The following is a 21,587-nucleotide window of genomic DNA, read 5'->3' as shown; positions in this document are numbered from 1 at the left end:
TCATTTTCTCCTTCCTGCCTGCACCAGCTCAGCGTGATGAAAATTCCACTCCATATATACGTAGCCAAGAAGATGGGGTTTCCTCTCCCCTCAGCTTCCTGTCAAGGTATATGGTATCTCACCAGGAGAGGGTAGGCTACTAGCATTTCGCATTTCCCCTGGTCCCAGTTGTATAGCCTAAAAAAAGTAAACATGTAACCCACTCCATATTGTCTCTTCCACACCTATGATGCATGGGATCCCTGCGAAAAAACAACACCCACTAAAGATGAATTGTGATAAAATGATAACAGTTAGCAATCAATGAGGCAGAGTAAGCAAATGCAACAAATGAGAATCATGATCTTTTGGAATTTTAGGTAATAAACTATCAGGAAAAGAGGTAGCAAAAGAGATTTCAAATGAAAAAGAAAACATCATAAAAAAATGAAACGAGATTTTTAAACCCATATATCAAAAGAACATTGAGTATATACATTTCAGCATTACTCAAGGCACTGGTATACAGTTTTTGACAATGAAAAATCTTTGTTTTCTTTGTGTATAAATTCTAGTGGTTAAAGAGAAGTAAATAGAACTTCTAAAATTCTTTTTAAAATGTTATTAAAATAAATCAGTGGACTACTTAAATAGCAAACGAGCATAGTTGGAAAATGAATTAGTAAAATTATAACTTAAAATATTAGCCAGAATGCTACCCAAGGGGTAAATGCAATGGAATAACCTGAATAAACGTTTAAGAGCAGTAAAGGATTGAATGAAAAGACCAGCGTACATCTAGTAGGAATTCCAGAAGGAACAAATAAAGTACATGGGTAAGCTGCAATATTTGAAAAGGCTGAGAATTTGTGGAGCTTTTGCAGAGGATAAAATGTGCAGATAAAAGAAGAAAATGTTATAAGTAGGATAAAGTTATATCCGGATAAATTAAATAACTTTTGCAGAGGATAAAATGCCCAGATAAAAGAAGCGAAAGTTATAAGCAGGATAAATAAAATTAAAGTCATATCTAGATAAATTATGGTGAAACTGCAGAACACCAAAGACAAAACCAGAAACCAGAGAGAAAATACTGATTACCTAAAAAGAAATAATAGTTTTAGCAGCAGTTACAGAGGTCAGAATATTATGGAATAATAAATATCTTAAAACTGCTGGGAGCAAATGGCCAACTTTGAATTCTTTACTTGCCAAGCTGTTACAGTCATTGCTTGGTATCCATGGGAAACTGGTTCCAGGACCTCTCAGGATACCAAAATTTGCAAATGCTGAAGTCCCTTACATAAAATAGCATATATTATTTACATATAACCTATGCACATCCTCTCATATACTTTAAATTATCTCTAGCTTATGTATAATACCTAATGCAATGTAAATGGTATCTAAATGATTATTATTACTGTACTGTTTTTTGTGGTTACTGTTGTTGTGTTATTTTTTATTATTTTATTTTTCCAAATATTTTCGATACCCAGCTGGTTGAATCTACAGATGCAGAGCCCCACAGAACAAAGGACCTGCCATATTTAAAAGGGGGAGTAAGATAAAATTTCAGATAAAGACTTGGAGATTTTACATTCACATTCACTGAAACAACTAGTCAGAGTTCATCATCAGGAGTAAAGAACTGAACCCAGGCCGGGCGCGGTGGCTCACGCCTGTAATCCCAGCAATTTGGGAGGCTGAGGCGGGCGGATCCCGAAGTCAGGAGATCGAGACCATACTGGCTAACACAGTGAAACCCCGTCTCTACTAAAAATATAAAAAATTACCTGGGTGTGGTGGCGCACACCTGTAGTCCCAACTGCTAGGGAGGCTGAGGCAGGAGAATCACTTGAACCTGGGAGGTAGAGGTTGCAGTGAGCCAAGATCGCACCACTGCGCTCCAGACTGGGCGACAGAATAACACTCTGTCTGAAAAAAAAAAAAAAAAAAAAAACAACTGAACCCAGAAGGAAAGAAATGTAAGAAGCAGATGTGTACGAAGACAATAGTAAATGTCAGGATAAATCTATTTAAGCATTGACTGCAAACAGCAACAATTTAAAAATATATCATCATCAGAGTTTAAAAGATCCAAGTTCCCAGAATTGTTCCAGAAGAGAATAGAGCTATTGATTAAATTTAGTATTTAAGTCAATTACTTATGTTAAACATTTCAAGAATAGAAATAGTATGTATAATTTCCAGAACTATAGAGAGATAAGCGAATAAGAAAACTCAATCCATTTAGAGGGTAGAAATGAAAAAGAAGGGAAAAAAAAAGAAGCAAATAAAAATCATGATATTTGAAAAACAAAATAAGATAGCAGTATAACCTCTCCTCCTGACTAAATTACATGCTAAGTATCTTCTAAAGGATATTTCAGAATTTGTCACTTGTTCAGAGCGTTGACTTATTAGTATCCGAGGACAGCACCGTAATCTCCATGTCATTAGGAATTTCACCACCTTCGCATATGTCTAATTGTACATATTGTCTATTTGTATTTCTCAGTTATGTCTTTGTTAAGTCTCCCATGTTAGAGGATTGTTCTCAATATACAGACATATTTGCCTTTGAAACCTTTATAGAACCTAATTACAATATTTGGATTTATCTGGTGGTAAGTGGGCACAACTATTAAAAGAAATATTTTATTTCTATATGACACTAAGGAGACTTTGGCCATATTTTGATGGAAGCTAATTTGTTGATACTCATGGTAGGGAGGAATGAGAACAGAAACAATGGTAGATACAATGATAGTAGTGGCAGTGGCAATTGTAGCAGTAGCAGCTGACATTTTTGAGCACTTCCTTTTTTTTTTTTTTTTTTTTGAGATGGAGTCTCGCTCTGTTGCCCAGGCTAGAGTGCAGTGGCGCGATCTCAGCTCACTGCAAGCTCTGCCTCCCGGGTTCATGCCATTCTCCTGCCTCAGCCTCCCAAGTAGCTGGGACTACAGGCGCCCGCCAACACGCCCGGCTAATTTTTTGTATTTTTAGTAGAGACGGGGTTTCACCGTGTTAGCCAGGATGGTCTCGATCTCCTGACCTCGTGATCCGCCCGCCTCGGCCTCCCAAAGTGCTGGGATTACAGGCTTGAGCCACCGCACCCGGCTGAGCACTTCCTTTGTGCTAAGCATTACCTAAAGTATTTTATGGAATGGTACCATTATCTTTATTTTACAGATGTGGAAACCAAAGCACAGAGAGGTTAACGTTGAGGTAGTCACTTGCAACTATATGATATGATTCTTAAACTGCACACTTAATAACAACATGTATGTATCCAATATATTTATCACAGTTTTCCATTTTTGCATTGCTGTACATTCGTAGCTACATGTTATTTGGTTTATTAGTGGCAAAATGGCTGATGTATTCTAAAATTTCAGCAGCTACTTATAAATCATGCTGTGCTTTCCATTTTTAATGTAAAATTGCAGAATTTCATGAATTTAAAAGGAGCCAACTTATAGAATAAATGAGCTTCAATTCTCATGAAATTAGAACTTCCAAGTAATCAGCCACATTTGGCTTAAAAGATACCAAGCCTTTCTTTCGTGTACTACTACTCTGTAAACTGAACTTAATCATGAATCATATGTTGTTTTATGGCAGACTCCAGATTAATGACTATGCCTTTTGTTTAAAATTAAATGTTAAGTATTTATCCACTGCGCTTGAACATCGCTGATGTGAAAGTTCACTTTAACGATTACGTCTCTTCCAAGAAAGGGAACATTTCTCCCATAGCAATTTCATTTTGGGCACTTATATTAAGGGCTAAAAAAAGTGACTTAACATATTATTTACATAAACAAAATTAGGTTAAATTTTATGAAATTAAATTATAAATTAAATTTTATGAAATTTAAATTTTATGAAATCAAAATTTTATGAAATTTAAATTTTATGAAATCAAAATTTTATGAAATTTAAATTTTATGAAATTCAAATTTTATGAAATTCAAATTTAATCTAATTTTACAGGTTGTCATAAATTCCAATAAAAATTCCCTAAGCTTTCCAATTCTTTCCATGTTAATTTTTTCTTATTTTAATATTCCTATCATACCTATAATCCATTCTGTTTTATATTCTCTCTCTTTCTGTCTCTCTCTGTATAAGTTTCTTATTTTCATTGTTAGATTATCAGTTCCTTGGGAGTAGGAACACTGTTATATACATCCTTAAATCCCACTTTCCACCCTCCTCTCAAGCCATAAGTTACTGCTGCTCAGAGTGTGCATTTTGAACTGTGGCAGGAATAAGGTGAAATGTACAGATAAAATTTAAGAAGTTGCCCCAACCCCAGAGATAGCAGTTAAGGCCAGGAAAGTGAAGTAGGATGATAAGAAAGAAAACGGAAAGAAAAATACCATTCTCCAAACATGCCCTGTGTCATAACCCTGAAAAGACAGGGCTAATCTCAGGTAATTGGAATGTGTAAATATTTGTCTTTTTTGTCCCAGCTTTAATAAAGTATAATTGACAATTAAAAATTGTACATATTTGTGGCATACAATATGATGTTTTGATATATGTATACACTGCTAAATGATTAAATCAAGCTCATTAGCATATTACCCTCACATATTTTTTTTTTTTTTTTTTGAGACGGAGTCTCGCTCTGTCGCCCAGGCTGGAGTGCAGTGGCGCCCTCTCGGCTCACTGCAAGCTCTGCCTCCCGGGTTCACGCCATTCTCCTGCCTCAGCCTCTCCGAGTAGCTGGGACTACAGGCGCCCGCCACTACGCCCGGCTAATTTTTTTGTATTTTTAGTAGAGACGGGGTTTCACCGTGGTCTCGATCTCCTGACCTCGTGATCCGCCCGCCTCGGCCTCCCAAAGTGCTGGGATTACAAGCGTGAGCCACCGCGCCCGGCCTACCCTCACATATTTTATAGCAGTGAGAACTTTTTCAAATCCACTCTCTTAGTGATTTTTAAGTGTACAGTATATTATTATTAACCACCTCACCATGCTATACAGTAGCTCTCTAGAACGTCTTCATCTTGTCCAACTGAAACTTCGTCTCCTGTGACCAAAATCTCCTGGTTTACTCTCCCCAACCCCCATATCCCCCACCCTCTCCAATCCCGGGCAACCATCATTCCACTCTCTGCTTCTATGAGTTCAACGTTTTTAGAAGGAATGTGTAAATATTTGCTGTGTCTCTCCTTTGTAGTGATGAGTAGTTTCTTAGTCTTCATTATGTTATTTCTTACTGTTCTGGCGGCTCGTTTATCCAGCCTGTTGGTTGTGGTCATGATAATTAAGGACCACTGTAAAAATAGGATCTGGAGTTTCCTTGATTGGAAAATAAATGGAATTGCAATGGCTCTTTATGGGCTGGTCCCTGTGGACTCACTGTCAGAATCATGTTTTTTCTTTGTGCACCCACTCTTTGATGTTTCTTAGTCATATGTTGTGGTTTCTTTGTGGAAAGATTTGATGATTTGGGCAAAGCCAGATACACTGTGGTCAAACGCTGTGTCCTGTTAACCTTTGTAATTCTTGATGTCTGTGAATTCTTCATTCTGGAGAAATTAGGGAACCTCCAGATGGCAATAACTGCCCTCCCCCTCAGCCCCCATTATCATCACTTGGCCAGTCAAATGACATAATTCCATTGAGGGCTTTAATCTATATTGCTCTAAACCTTCAGGTTGAAAACTACTATATCTATCAAACTTTTAGTGTGTATCCAACTCTGAAATGCCTGCTTTTCCTTTTCCCCATACTGTTTTGTCTATTTGTCCTGTCATTTTCCCATTCCCTTCCCTTCTCCACTGACTGATTCCTCTTTGTCGACTGTCTCCTAAATGGGTCCTCTCTGTCCTTTTGCACTCTCTCCCCTCTGTGGCCCTTGCTCTCTAGAGAACACTGATGTATTTTTGTTTATTATTACTCCCCCTCCATCTGTCTTTTTCTAAAACATTTTTTCTCCTTTTCCTATCTTCTTTAATTTTCTTCAGGATTCACCTCTCTGACCCAATGGTTTTCTTTTATCCTTGTGTTATCCTCTGTAAAGTACAGTATTCAGCTTATGGGCTTTTTTGTTTGTTTGATTTGTTTTTGTTTTTTTTTAAGTCGCTGCTGGTTAAATGAATGCTGGCTCCTATAGGGCAAAACAAGAATCTTGATCAGTTTTCCTCTCTCCAGCTTCTATTGTGAATAGCCCGATCTCTTTGTTTTTTCATTACTCTTGAGTCCTTTTCTCTTCTTCCTTTATGTATACCACATGATGTTGCTAGTGTCTCTGATCAGATCATTCGTTGAGAAGCCCCAGTAAAATGATCTTCACTTGCAAAAATTACAGGATCTTAAGAATTTTGTTAAATTCATCTTATTCTGTACTGGAAAGCATTGCTCATATAGTACGTCAGGATTTGAACTGTTTTCCCCAGCAGTAAGAACTGTTATTATGTACTAGATCTGGCAAACACTGGTATTCTACAAATACCATATCCTGGTGATGCTAATGATGATGGCAATGATGTGGGTGAGTATTTTGAAGGCAAAAGGACAGAAGTGGGAGGAGAACGGAGATACCCGTGATTAGGTGGGGGTAGAGTGTGAGTCAGGAAGAAATAGCTGCTGGGACAGATGGATCATAACACATCTTCGTTTATCTTCATTCTTCTGCCTCTAGGTTTTAAAAAGTTCTACTAGTATCACATAAAGTGTCCAAAAGCTTCACTGATGATAGTTGTCTCGATCAAATCATCCAGATGGCTTATTCTCCCCTTCTTCATTTCCCGTGGCCATGCAAAGACAGACACTCTCCATTTTATTGTCATCAGTCGCCTAACTCAGAGTGAATGGAGTGGGGCTGGAGAGGGAGATAAGGGATAGTTAGGTTAAACTGGGATGCAGATTTGAAGTTCTGAGGATGTGCCAGACTTAATGTAATTCTCGCGACAGCTCTTGGAGACATTCTGTTGGTGCACAAACTGGGAAGTGTGAGGACATGGTCATGTCGTCATGTCCCTGTCCTCCTTTTCTTTGTTTATTGCCGCTCAGCTAGCTCTGATTTGGGCCTCAGGAGAGGCTCCAGTTTCTCTCTGAGCCTAAAGCCTTTTCTTTTTTCTTTCCTTCTTTTTTTATTTTTTGTTTACAAATTTTCCTGATATTTTAACCGCTCTATTGAACAATAAGCAAACCAACCAAAAAAACGCTAGTTTCATTGTTATTGTTTGTTTGCTCTATTATTGAAAAAGAGTAAAAGGGAAGATCTTCCTCTAGACATGTGACAAATAAACTTTGCATTTTTTTCATCACAGCATGATGTCATTCTCACACCTTTGTTCTTGTACAGCATCATAATACTGTAAGTCATTTTTGGGAATTATAACTTGCACGTGATCTGTGCATCAGAAATCAGAGAAATCAGAGAAATGTGGTGATAAGTAATAATGTAGATAGAGAATCTAAATCTAACGATGTACATTTATCATCTTCTTGACTCCACTAAGCAAATTCATCTTTTTTCTTTTTTTTTTTTTGATATGGAATTTCGCTCTGTTACCCAGGCTTTAGTGCAGTGGTGCGATCTCGGCTCACTGCAAGCCCCACCTCCCGGGCTCATGCCATTCTCCTGCCTCAGCCTCCAGAGTAGCTGGGACTACAGGCGCCTGACACCACGACGGGCTAATTTTTTGTGTGTTTTTTTGGTAGAGGCGTGGTTTCACCACGTTAGCCAGGATGGTCTTGATCTCCTGACCTCATGATCTGCCCTCCTCGGCCTCCCAAAGTGCTGGTATTACAGGTGTGAGCCACCGCACCCGGCCAGCAAATTTATCTTTAAATTGACTTCAGGTTAATGATGACTGAATGTTTTCAAAAATAAGTCACCTTTGACTGGTTTCATTTTCTGTCACTAATATAGTAAATATAGATGGGAGATATTTTTGTCCTTCTTATTTTAAAACATAGAGGCCAGGCGCGGTGGCTCACGCCTATAATCCCAGCAGTTTGAGAGGCCGAGGCGGGCAGATCACAAGGTCGAGATCGAGACCATCCTGGCCAACTTGGTGAAATCCCATCTCTACTAAAAACACAAAAATTAGCTGGGCATCGTGGTGCATGCCTGTAGTCCCAGCTACTCAGGAGGCTGAGGCAGGAGTAATCGCTTGAACCCGGGAGGCGGAGGTTGCAGTGAGCCAAGATCGTGCCAGTGTACTCCAGCCTGGGGACAGAGCGTGACTCCGTCTCAAAAAAAAAAAAAAAAAAACATGGGGGAAAGAGTGGGAGGCGGGTGAGGGATAAAAGACTTACAAATTGGGTTCAGGGTATACTGCTCAGGTGATGGGTGCACCAGAATCTCACAAATCACCACTAGAGAACTTACTCATGTAACCAAATACCACCTATTCCCCAATAACCCATGGAAATAAAAAATTTAAAAATATAATAATTTGGCTATCTTAAAAATTGAAACATAGGAAGATAAACGAAGAAGGAATGAAAAAGCTGAAAGAGAAGTGCTGTCTTTGGAGTGTGCATACAGACATATTCACAATGATATGACATTAAATATTTTTGTACTTCTTGCCTGGAAATTGAGAAAATAATATATGATAAAAAGTGTTTTGCATCTTCTGTATATCCCGCTATGGTAATGTCATTATAATTGGGGTAAAAATAATAATTTTTTCTTCTTACTGACTAAATTCTCTTTCGTTTGTGAAAGTGTCCTGTATCCTGCTAAATTCTCCTTACTTGAAAATCATGTCATCATAAGTTTCTACGGTATATATTATTAATATAATCCTGGTTTCATTATAATCGGCTTTACTTATGTTTCAAGAAAATATCAATATCCTTAAAATCCTTAATGTCTTCAGATTTGTGTTTATGCTTTTGATATTTGATAAGCAACTATTCATAGGCCTTATAGAGTTTTGTTTTCTGTTTTTTTTTTTAAACCTCCCATTTTGATGTCAGTATAGGGCCAGGTGACCTTCATCTATTTCTGGAATAAGTGTTGGCACAGGAACGTGCTCTACCAGACTGGGGTTGGAGGAGAGATTTGGGGGTTGGAAGCCAGCCTGCCTCTTAGAGTTCTGCTCATTTTCTCCACTTGCTATGAACCTCCTTATGAATGGGAAACTCAGATGTTGAAGTTGGAAAAGTGTTATTCAGATATGATTCATATAGATTCTGTCAATTTTGTCTCCATCAAAATCGGGTTGTCTCCGTTAACCCTTAGTTTAAAACCATGGTATTCTAAATTTGGGCTTGTTGCAACACATCAGTTTCTCTTTATTTCTATTCTGTTTTTAACTCAGGTATCTCTCATTTGTTTTAGGTTTAGCAGTTTCCTTACAGCTATTGCACGGAGACATTGAACAAATCAGAAGAGAATATTCATCAGTATTTTCTCATGGAGTATCCATAACAAGGAAGCTGGGATTTTCAAATATTATTATGCCTGGTAGGTGACTTGGGATGTACCAACATGATGAAATATGGGTATACTCTCTGTTTTTGATGTTTGAGAAATTTTTCAAATTGCCAGCTTTGAAGCATTCACATAGGCCATGCTAAAGAATGAAATGAGGTATGTGACTGTAAGTAAGCACATTTTTTTCTAAAATATCCTTTTCAATTTAATTTTTAAATTTTTCCTTTTATATAAACTTTCTTGTCAGTGATTTGAAGCTCAAAAATGTCTTTACATTCTGATTATCCTAAAGTGATTAACTTGTGGGGGCCATGGCTACATTTCATTATGACCACGAGAAGAAGGAAAACTGAGATACCATCCAGAAAATATCGTACTCCTTGCTGGAAAATGTTGGTGAAGATGCTTAGAGGATATCCTAAGTTTTGATAAAAACCTGTTGAACACTAGTTAGCCATATGTAAATAAGCAGCCGTATGCAAATATTATATGTACTTCTATACCTTTTCTAGATCTGTTTGTGTGTATGATTTAGATCTATATTAGTGCCCCCAAAATTCCCCAAAAGTAGAAAAGATGTGGGTTAAGGAGGTTTACAGTGTGAAATGAATGCCAAATTCATTGAAACTGATGGATTTGGAAGTGGGTCAGTCGTAATCTCTCCATGAAAATAAATTTTTAAAAGCACACCCCTTTATGTGCTTATGGAAATTTAGGGTTTTCTGAGTGTGTTCATCTACAACTTATGAATTGGATAAGAATAGTACATTTGCTGATGAGGAAGGATGTATATTTAGCAAAAATTGATTTAGTCAGCAGGCATTGGTTGAGCATCAATCAAAACTTTGTGCCAGGGGCCAAAAGTTAAAAGATGAGTTCATTCATTCTACAAATAAATATTTAGCACTTTCTATGTACAAAGGCATTCTTCCAGATACTGGGGCTATAATACTGAACACAACAGAAAAAACTCATAGGACTTACTTTGTAATAAGGAAAATTGTAATAAATATGTAAGTAAAACACATATGTTCAAAGATGATGAATGCTCAGGTGAAAACCAGTGTAGGTAAAGAACTAGGGAATGTCTTAGATGGTAGTGGGTGGAGAGATGGAGATTTGAGGTAGGTAAGAAATTTAGGTGAGAAGGCAGTAGAGTAGAGACCTAAAAGACGTGAGGAAGCCGTGCAGATAAGAGGATTCCAGGCAGAGCAACAATAAGGGCAGTGGTCCTGCAGCCATAGAATCGTGGCTTGTTTGAGGAACTGCAAGAAGGCTAACTTGGTCAAAATACAGTACTGGGGATGGGAGTGGAGATTTGAAGAGGGAAGTCATGTGGACCTTGTAGGTCACACTCAGCACTTTGGGTCTTATTCAGAATGAGGAAGGAAACAGCTAGAGGTTTCGAACAGAGGTGTGACACTGCTTTACATTGCCACAGAGCACTGTGGTTGTTGTATAGAGATTATACCTGGAGAGAATATGGGAGGGCAGCAGAGAAACAGGGAGACCGGTTTGGAGGCTGTTTGAGCTAATCCAGGTAAGTGGTGATCATGGTGTTGAGCAAGGTGTTAGCAGTGGAGATGGCGAGAGTAAGACCTCTTCATGCTTTGAGGGAGATTACAGTCCACAGGCAGAGACACGCTGTAACCAGAAAGGAGCTGGAGAACGCAGCATGGAGAGCACAGAGAAGTTGTAGAATCTTACTGAAGGAGTCTCGTTAAAATTTCCTGGGGAGGTAACACCTGAGCAGGGTCTTCAATGCTAATGATTCTAGGCCCACATCCCCCAAGTCTTTGTTCTCCACTGCACTAATAGCAAGTACCTGCTTTAATAGTGAAAGACTGTGTAGTCATAGCCAACATGGCTATACCTCTGATGTGTCTTTTGTTTGTTTGTTTGTTTGTTTGTGTTTTCTTTTTTAGAGATGGGGTCTCACTCTGTTGTCCAGGTTGGTGTGCAGTGGCACAGTCATTGTTCACTGCAGTCTCAAACTCCTGGGCTCAAGTGATCCTCCCACCTCAGCCTCCTGAGTAGCTAGGACTACAAGCATATACCACCGCACCTGGCTAATTAAAAGAAAAAAATTGTAAAGATGGGATCTCCCTATGTTGCCCAGGCTGGTCTCTAATCCCTGGGCTCAAGTTATCCTCCTGCTCTGGCCTCCCAAAATGCTTGGGTGATAGGCTTGAGCCACAGTGCCTGGCCCACCTCCAATGTTAAAAGGAAATTTCTGGCCTGTTGCAGTGGCTCACGCCTGTAATCCCAACACTTTGGGAGGCTGAGGCAGGTAGATCACCTGAGGTCAGGAGTTCAAGACCAGCCTGGCAAACATGGTGAAACCCCGTCTCTCCTAAAAATACAAAAAATTACCCAGGTGTGGTGGCGTGTGACTGTAATTCCAGCTGCTCTGGAGGCTGAGGCAAGAGAATCGCTTGAACCCAGGAGGCGGAGGTTGCAGTGAGCCAAGATCCTGCCACTACACTCCAGCCTGGGCAACAAGAACGAAACTCCATCAAAAAAAAAAAAAGGAAATTTCTATGCTCTAAAAATTTTAATTTCTAAAATTCTGTGAAAGTCATAATTTTATGAGAGAATAGCCTTTTAAAAACTTTTGAAGTTTAAAAGCAAAAAAAAAACAAGTCTAATTGTTATTTAGTAATGAACCACTAGAGTTCTAGAAATTTGACACTGTCCCTAGGAACACAGGGCTATGACCAGCTGGGGTTATCTTCAACAAGCCTTTGTTCTGTCTATACCTATCTGTTTCTTTGTGTGTGTCTGGACCTCTTATTTTCTTTCTCTTTTCCTTTCTGTCTTGATCTTAATCTTTCTTTTTCTTCTTATCTTTCCTCCCTTCTCCATCTTCTTTCCTTCTCCTCCTCCTCTTCCTCCCCCTCTTCTGCTTCCTCCCTCCTCAGAAAAGGACTAAGCTACACAGGTTATTGTGGCTTATTTTAAAAATTTTTTGACATATCCTCTTGTTTTTACAAATCAAGAAATGAGTTTTTTTAAGTCATGAATTTTATTATAAAAGGACCTCACTTATGTTTGATCTTTCATAGAAACAAAGAGCTTCTGCCCTTTTGTCTACAGATAGAAGATGACGAATAGCATACTAAGTAGTAGTATTTCTGGGTGCTCCATACCCCACCCTCCACAACCAAGAAAAGGGAAAAACAATAGAAAGACCAAATAAAATAGCCTGAATTGTTGACAGTATTTGTTTTAAATGAGATCTTCTAAACCACTGTTTAAATCTCATGTGTAAGTGCAAGCAAAGGAAGTTGTATCTGACAAGGCACCTGGCATAGCTATGAGACCCAATAATAAGATTGCTATGAATAAAGACCTAAAATGACCAGTATCGCCCATTGCACCATTTTGTAATTGCTCGACTGAAATTCCTTCGTGCAAGGAAGGCTGAGAGAACATCCTGTGAGTTTTCCTCAGATGACCTGACCTAGCTTAGGGACCCAGTCGGCCTGAGCATCTCATGGTACTGTTGTCAAAAATGACTGTTTATAGAACTGTTTACTTGGTGGCATGCTATTCTGTGGCCCTTGCAACTGTTCATTATTTCCTTCAGTTGCTATAAATAACTGGAATTTCCTCTTCAACAACAACAAAAAAAATTCATCCCACTGGGAAGCAAATTGATGGGCAAATCTAATATATTAAAAAAAACATTTTAGAGCAGAATGCAGCCAGCTGCTGGAAGAATTCCTCAGCTTGGTCTCTGGGCAGTATCATGGAGAAATTGAAAAATATAAAGCAAGATGACACTTCACTGGCTGATTAATTGTCCAGGATCTGCTGTGCTCACGCAGCTTTTGTGTGGCTTTAATGATGGACATGAACTTCTGTGGAATAAGGCTCGCTTCTGTCCCTTTCCGGTACCACCTTGTAATGCGAAGTCTACACTGTCCAGGAAAATTGTTCTTCCAGACATATGTCTGTAGTGCAGGAGAGTACAAAAGAGGTTTTTTAAAAGCACTTCCTTCTCTTTCTTTTTTCCCTTTCTTCCTCTACCTCTGGCTTTTTAATCTTCCATAATAGAAAAGGGAGAGATGTATGTATTTCCTTAAACAACTGAAAGCAACTGTAAAACTCAGTGGAATTTTTTACACTAGGAAACATGCAATCATTGTTTTGTTTTCCTTTGTTACTTTCAGACTTGTCAATTCATTCTCACCAGTGGCTCTAATGAAAACTTGAGCTGAATTCTTCCATGAGAAAGTGTATGTGAAAAATATTTCTGATCCCAATGTTACACTGACAGTCTGCAAGCATAATTTTTTTTTCATTGTCTAGATGTGTCCTTCAGAGTTAATTTGTATCTTTAGTGTTCTGATAGGGGTCAAAACAGGTGAGGCACATGATTATACCAACAGGACCAAGTTTATGCACACAGTCACTGCCTCTCTGCAGAATGAATTATCTGTGATCCTGACAAGGACAAGAACATATAAAAAACTCTTTTCGATCACAGACTGTAATCAATGCCAGACTCTTTTTGAAATGGGAAAAACATAGGCACAGAAATTCTCCACTTGTCTCACTGTTGTACAGACAGGTCCCCTGGTGTGAGGAGTACCTGCCCATATGCTTCTGAGTCATCATGAAGTCCTCTGGACTCTTCCTTGGTTAAGGGTCTGTCACGCAGCACTTTATTTCTTAGAGTGTTAGACTTCCAACTGAGAAAAAGCATTTTCTCTGAAGCTCTGTCACTGCCACCTCCAAGCCAAATAACCCTGATTGAAGGAGTTCCACGGTCTGGGCTATGAGAGGGAGGGAGAGCAGCAAATTATTTAAATCCGTGCTTTCCAATAGGAACATCATTTGAGCCACAAAGGTAATTTTAAATGTTTTGGTAGCCACTTTTAAAAAGTGAGAATAAAAGAGATGAAATTAGTTTTAACCATATGTGTTACTTAACTTAAAACATCCAAAATATTAGCATTTTAATAGGAGATCCATATGAAAAACTACTGATGAGTTATTTTACACTCTGTTTTCAACCTCAGTCTTTGAAAGCTGGCAAGTATCGTACATGTACAGCATGTCTCTTTTCAGCGAGTCACATTTTAAGGGCTCCATTGCCACATGTGACAGTGGTCACCCTGTTGGACAGCCCAACTCTAAATATCTTAACAGACCCTAGGCAAAGCAGGGCCTGGCCTGTTGCTAAGTATCAAGAAGGTCTAAGTTTCCATTCATCAGACATTCTGGAGCAAAGCTGCTGATGTGTCAGGAATGTCATGGAACATCTAACTGTCTTCCCTGGTCCCCAAATGTCCATTTTTTACTCTGCAATTCTTTCCAGGCAAAATTTTCTTTGCCTCCATCATGATTTCACTATTTAAGCTTTCATGCCTGTACCCTATTTCCTTAGAGACTTGTTTCCACATATCAGTTGGTTAAACTGTCATTCTTTGTTAGGGAACCCATCATTTATACATTTCAGTGCATTCACTTTTAGTAGGTCTTTGAAGCTCTTAACCCTAAAAAGTTTTTTTTTCTTTTTTCTTTTTTTTTAAACAGGGTCTCCCTCTGTTACCCAGGCTGGAATGTAGTAGTACAATCACGGCTCACTATAGTCTCAGCCTTCTAGGCTCAAGTGATCCTCCTGCCTCAGCCTCTTGAATAACTGGGACCACAGCAGGTGTGCCACCACACCCAGCTAATTTTTTATTATTTGGAGAAATTAGATCTCCCTATGTTGCCCAGGCTGGTCTTGAACACTCCTGGGCTCAAGTGGTTCTCCTGCCCCAGCTTCCTAAAGTACTGCAATTACAGGCATGAGCCACCATGCCCATCCCCTAAAAAGATTTAAGTGAAAACATTGGAGTGATAGGGTTGAGATTTGGGGACCAGTTTTAATAGTAATTTGAGGATTTGTTTATTTTATAAGTATTATTCAAATCAGTCCTCCTTTTTCTTTATCCAGTCTGTCATTGATGGGCATTTGGATTGGTTCCAAGTCTTTGCTATCATAAATAGTGCTGCAGTAAACAAATGTGCACATGTGTCTTCATAGTTCAAATAAGTCAAATTTCTATTTGGTCAAAGTTGACTAAATAATGATTTACAGACTGGAGTTAGAAGAATGTTATAGAGATGTTTGTCTTATGTTTAAGAAAGTAAGCAATTTCGAAGGATATGAACAGACACTTCTCAAAAGAAGACAGTTATGCAGCCAAGAAACATATGAAAAAAAGCTCATCGTCACTGGTCATTAGAGAAATGCAAATCAAAACCACAATGAGATACATCTCATACCAGTTAGAATGGCGATCATTAAAAAGTCAGGAAACAACAGATGCTGGTGAGGGTGTGGAGAAATAGGAACGCTTTTACACTGTTGGTGGGAGTGTAAATTAGTTCAACCATTGTGGAACACAGCGCGGCGATTCTTCAAGGATCTAGAACTAGAAATACCATTTGACCCAGCAAACCCATTACTGGGTATATACCCAAAGGATTATAAATCATTCTACTATAAAGACACATGCACACATTTGTTTATTGCAGCACTATTTATAACAGCAAAGACTATGAACCAACCCAAATGCCCATCAATGATAGATTGCATAAAGAAAATGTGACACATATACACCATGGAATACTATGCAGCCATAAAAAAGAATGAGTTCATGTCCTTTGCAGGGACATGGATGAAGCTGGAAGCCACCATTCCCAGCAGACTAACACAGGAATACCACAAGTTCTGACTCCTAAGTGGGAGTTGAACAATGAGAACACATGGACACAGGGAGGGGAACATCACACACCAAGGCCTGTGGGCGGTGGGGGACAAGGGGAGGGAGAGCATTAGGACAAATACCTAATGCATGCAGGGCTTAAAACCTAGATGACGGGTTGATAGGCACAGAAAACCACCATGGCACATGTATACCTATGTATCAAACCTGCGTGTTCTGTACATGCATCCCAGAACTTAAAGCAAAATACAAACAAAAATATAAAAAGTAAATAAAAGTCACTTTGAGAAAAAAAGAAGTAAGCAATTTCATTTATTATTATTATTATTATTATTATTTATTTTTTTTTTTTTGAGATGGATTCTCACTCTGTTGCCCAGGCTGGAGTGCAGTGGCACGATCTCGGCTCACTGCAAGCTCTGCCTTCCAGGTTCACGCCATTCTCCTGCCTCAGCTTCCTGAGAAACTGGGACTACAGGTGCTCACCACCATGCCTGGCTAATTTTTTGTATTTTTAGTAGAGACAGAGTTTTACGGTGTTAGCCAAGATGGTCTCCATCTCCTGACCTTGTGATCTGCCTGTCGCGGCCTCCCAAAGTGCTGGGATTACAGGCATAAACCACCGCACCTGGCCAATATAAATATTCCTTACTATGTACTGATAGAGAAATACATATCAACAGATGGAATTGAAACAGCAGTAAGCTTGCTTTTGGAGAAAGTAGATGTGCACTAGTAAGATTTGATCTTCCTTAAAAATATATCCTAAATCTGCCTGGGCATGATGGCACACGCCTGTAATCCCAGCACTTTGAGACAGTTTTGCACAGAGGCAAGAGCCCATTGTGGGTGTTGTATCATATGCCCTTGCTTGCTTAATTATCATAAGCAAAACATAAAAAGCTACCTCCCAAAAGAGTTCAGTATCTCATAATACTCTTTTTAAAACAAAGCAAAACAAAAATGAGAATGACAGGCAGAAAATAGAGAAAACCTGATGGGTTTTACTCAAGTGTATCTTGTGTGAGAAATTGGAAATACAATATTAGTTAATTTTTTCAGCCTATCCATACGTTTGCCCTGTATGTGCTCTGCTTCAGTCTCCAGTTACCTGTGAGTCCTGCTCCCATTCCTCCCTCCTCCTTGAAGGTGTCATGAAGTGACAGAAGCTTGGACATGGAAGACACGTTGTAGTAGTTTCCTATAGGTGCTATAACAAGGTGGCTTCAAACAGCATACATTTATTATGTTACAGTTCTGGAGGTCAGAGGATGAGCTAGTCTCACTGAACTAAAATCAAGGTGTGATCAGGGCTGCGTTTCTTCTGATGCCTCCAGGGGAGAATCTACTTCCTTGCCTTTTCCAGCTTGTGGAAGCTGCCTGCATTCTTTGGCTCATGACCCAAGTCATTCCAGCCTCTGTGTTCCTCATCATATCCCCTTCTCTAATTCTGACCCTTCCTCCTCCCTTTTTCAAGGACCCTGTGATTATATTGGACCCACCCTGATAATCCAAGAAAATTTCCCTATCTCAAGATCATTAATTTAATCACATCTGCAAGGTAACATACTCATAGGTTCCAGGGATTGGGACCTAGGCATCTTTGGGGAGGGGGTATTAATCTGCTTATCACACACATGAGGGGCATCCCAGCCCACCCACGTTTCTAGTGCATGCATTCCTCTTCATGGTTCCTAGTGGTGGTTTTCTGGCTCGTACTTGAATATTTGTATTGGCCAAGAACACATCATCACATTGTCTCTCAAAATGACTTATGTTGGACCAGTTTCCCTTTCTGCTTGGAACCTCAACATTTTAAAATTCAGTTAACTCTATTGTCTACCTCTTCCTTCCTGTGATGGGTTCTGAGTCCTTTCTTCATATTGTTTATGGTCTGGATGATACCATTTGTGTCTATCTCTGTCTTGTAAAGATGGTCCCTAGAACTGTAATCAGTATTTCAAAACTGGTCTGACAAATGCAAAGCAACACAGGACTACTACCTTCCTTGCTCAAGTCACTTCTCCTGACAAAGGCTGAATTGCAGTAGCTTATTTGATGGCCATTCTTACTGCATGGAATTACAGGTTTTCATAGGTAATGTGGGGTCACTGATAATACCTAGGGCACCATTCTTAATCCCTACACTTTAATTTCCTCATCTGCAAAATGAAAATGATAGTGCCTTTTTTATAAAGTTGATATGATAATTTAATGAGATGTTCTACTTCTAGCATTTTGCAAAGTACCCAGCACATAGTAGGTACTCAATAAAGTGTACTGCTGCTGCTGTTGCTACTAGGACTGTTACTACTGTCATCTTCAGTAACAACATCATCAGCAATAATCTAAGTTCACCTAAGTCATTTACACATTGTCTTTTTTAAAAAAAACTAAAGGACAGGAAATTTTATTTGGTTCCATAACTCTTAACAAATATCCTCTGTGTGTGTGTGTGTGTGTGTGTGTGTGTACGCAACACACACACACACACACACACACACATATATATATATATATATATATAAAATAGATAAAGCCGCTGGGACAGTGTACAGTGGTTTACATGCTATGGTGATCATGCGCTGTATGCCTTTATTCAAGGCATTCATAAGACAGAAACAAAGATTACAGTTTTCAACTACTGATGGAAACTCTTACCCATCTAGGTCAAGCTGTTAATGGATCCATTTGACTGCAGTCACTGGTTTGTTCCCAATTTTGTGACCTTATCTTTATCTTGTCTACAGTGGTATTCTGAAAGGCCTTCATATGTGTAAAGGCTCCCTAGCCAGCAGGCCTGCTAAAGAGAAAGAAAGCGTGGTGCACATCAAATTTTCAGAGTAATAAATTTGAGAGGTACGAGGTGTTAATAAACATAGTCAGGGAAATAGCTTGTCACACGGGTGCTATGACTCCATTTCATACTGACTGGATGGTTTCTCTCTTAATTACCCAAGATGCTTTCTGAACACCATTTGGACTCATGAGTTTTCTCCAGAGTCAACCTCAAGTGTATTGATTTTAATTAGCACTTGTTTCAACTTGATCCTTCTGCATATTTTGGCAAAACGTGGCACCTTGCAGAATTGGAACATAAGCAAGCTGTAAAATTCCTGGGGAGAGGCACGTGGAGAATGTCATCCAGGAGAAGTGTTCTTCTTGTCGTGTATTCTCTTTTCAAAGAAATCTGGTTTTAGTCTAAAAGATTTGCAAAAGATAATGGGGTTACAGGGATAGTGACAGTTAAAGAACAGAAAATTAAAGCATACGTATAAGGGGTTTGATTTTGTGAACGTGTTATTTTCAGGAGGTTCTTTTGTAAGGCATAGCAACAGCATAATATAACAAAGCAGTGTTGTCTCTCTTACCACCTCTCGTGTCCCCACCTTTACCCTATTCTCATTTTAATAACAAAAATCTGAGACCCAGAGGTTTCTAATACCCTGTATAGACTGATGTCACACACCATAGCAGTAGCAAAGACTAGAACCTGTATCTCCTTATTCTGATTGTCCTGTGAACCTACCGCCTTTAGTGTATTTGAATTCAGAATCCTTTTTGTAAAGAAGAGATGGGAGAATCCAGCTATGTTATGAGCTAAACAGGCCTTGGGGACTGGGCTGAGAAAGTAATGCCCTTTGGAACCTTATTCCTTTGTCAAACACTGTAGCCTACTCAGGGTGCTCATCTTCTCATGAGGCCTTCTCTTATTACCCTGTTGAAAATTTTAACTCTCCCTCCATCCCCATTCAATACTCTGTATCCTCCTTCTCACTTTTATCCACAGTGCCTATTATCGCTCAGCATACTATATATTTTACTTATTTATTTATTTATTTATTAAGGACTTACCCCTACTAGAATCAAGACTCTGGGGAAAGAATTTTTGCTATATTCACTACTGAATCTTCCTGGCTTGGAATAATAGTATCTAGCACACAGGAGATGCTCAAGAAACATTCGTTGAATAAATACAGGTACATAGAAAAAGAATTTTGTGATGCTGGCAGTACATCCCTCATTTTCCCTCCTTTGGGCCTAGCCTACAGACAGAGGGAAACAGGTTACCTTGCAAACCTCCCTTATCACCTCTTGCCTTTTCTGGAGTCTGAGGGGCCATGTCCTTCCAGCAGATAACAGTGGAAAGCACCTTCCCAAGAAACACTTACTCTTTATTTTGCAGGACAGTTAATCCCTGTGTGGTTTGGACAAGCTAATTACTAATTATGAGAAATTCCTAAGGTAACAACCCCTGTAGCTATACTTCCCATTAGTCAGTGTAGGTTTTATAGTCTATTTATAAGCAAAGCTACTTATTATGTGTCACTTACTCCAAGAAGCAAAAGAATTCTGCTGTTTTTAGCCAATATATTTTGCTCTAAAGTATCTTGATTTGAGTGTTGATTTTTACCTGCCAAATCTGTTCGTGGAAACATTATTATCAAGAATTTCCTCCCAAACCTCTTGTTAAACTAGCATGTGCAGACATTGTGTGTACCAGACGTATTTTTTGTTTGCTGAAGTCAGTTGATTCAGGGGACAAATTTTGGGGATTTGCTGTTGATTTTTTAATGGAATTGTTAAATAAAAAACATCAAATGTGATAGTAAAAAATATATGTAGTAATAAAGTAAAGTAGAAAGTCTAATAAACATAAAATGTACTGGGCCATTCTCTAAAAATTGGTAAAGGAAATAGTTAAAACAGAAAACTTTCAAAGTACATAAATATAATTTTTAAAGTGTTGAAATATGTTGCTTTTCTCCTGGACTTTAAGTTCATTGCCTTCCCAAGTTGGTTTGTATGAGCTGTATAAGAGTACTAGAAATTCATAAGCCAGAGACGTCTGTATTGTTTCCACTAATGTATGTTTTATATACTCTTTGTAAAGGATGACTAAGATGTAATTCTTTTTAGGACTTACTCAGTTTTTCAGTTTTATGGCCCACCTGTATCCTTGTCAACCCAGGTCATTTGCAAATGATGCCATCATAAAAAGTTGGTCTTTATGGAGGAAGATGATCTGGCACACTGATATTCTCCCATGGTCCATGGTATTGAGGAACTAGGATACTTCCTTGTGCACACTTTGACAAAGAAGTTTTATAAAACTCCCAATTGTAGACATAGTTACACGGTTATTTTTCTTTCTAGTGATTTGCTTTCTTATGGGGAAATTTTTTATTAGAAAACAGAGTATTCAAAGTCAGGAGATCGAGACCATCCTGGCTAACAGGGTGAAACCCCATCTCTACTAAAAATACAAAAGATTAGCCAGGCGTGGTGGCGGGCGCCTGTAGTCCCTGCTACTCGGGAGGCTGAGGCAGGAGAATAGCGGGAACCTGGGAGGCGGAGCTTGCAGTGAGCCAAGATCGCGCCTCTACACTCCAGCCTGGGCAACAGAGCGAGACCTCCCTTTTTTTTCTCAAAAAAAAAGAAGAAAAGAAAAGAAAACAATATTACT

At 38.9% G+C, this 21,587-nt stretch overlaps 1 protein-coding gene across 5 annotated transcripts in view; it reads left to right on the top strand.

Moving 5' to 3' along the window:
- The window catches only part of DOCK4 (dedicator of cytokinesis 4), a 472,131-nt gene that overhangs the window by 272,923 nt on the left and 177,621 nt on the right, over positions 1 to 21,587 (top strand). For all 5 annotated transcript variants that reach the window (XM_063642121.1, XM_055283724.2, XM_063642120.1 and 2 more), the window contains exon 13: positions 9,300 to 9,425. In XM_063642121.1, the coding sequence (XP_063498191.1) occupies positions 9,300 to 9,425 (126 nt within the window). The remainder of the gene's footprint in view (positions 1 to 9,299; positions 9,426 to 21,587) is intronic.

The sequence above is a fragment of the Symphalangus syndactylus genome, chromosome 6 (assembly GCF_028878055.3).
Source record: "Symphalangus syndactylus isolate Jambi chromosome 6, NHGRI_mSymSyn1-v2.1_pri, whole genome shotgun sequence".
Taxonomy (NCBI): Eukaryota; Metazoa; Chordata; class Mammalia; order Primates; family Hylobatidae; genus Symphalangus; species Symphalangus syndactylus.
The sequence above is the reverse complement of the archived record's forward strand: the minus strand, read 5'-3'. Positions and strand labels throughout refer to the sequence as shown.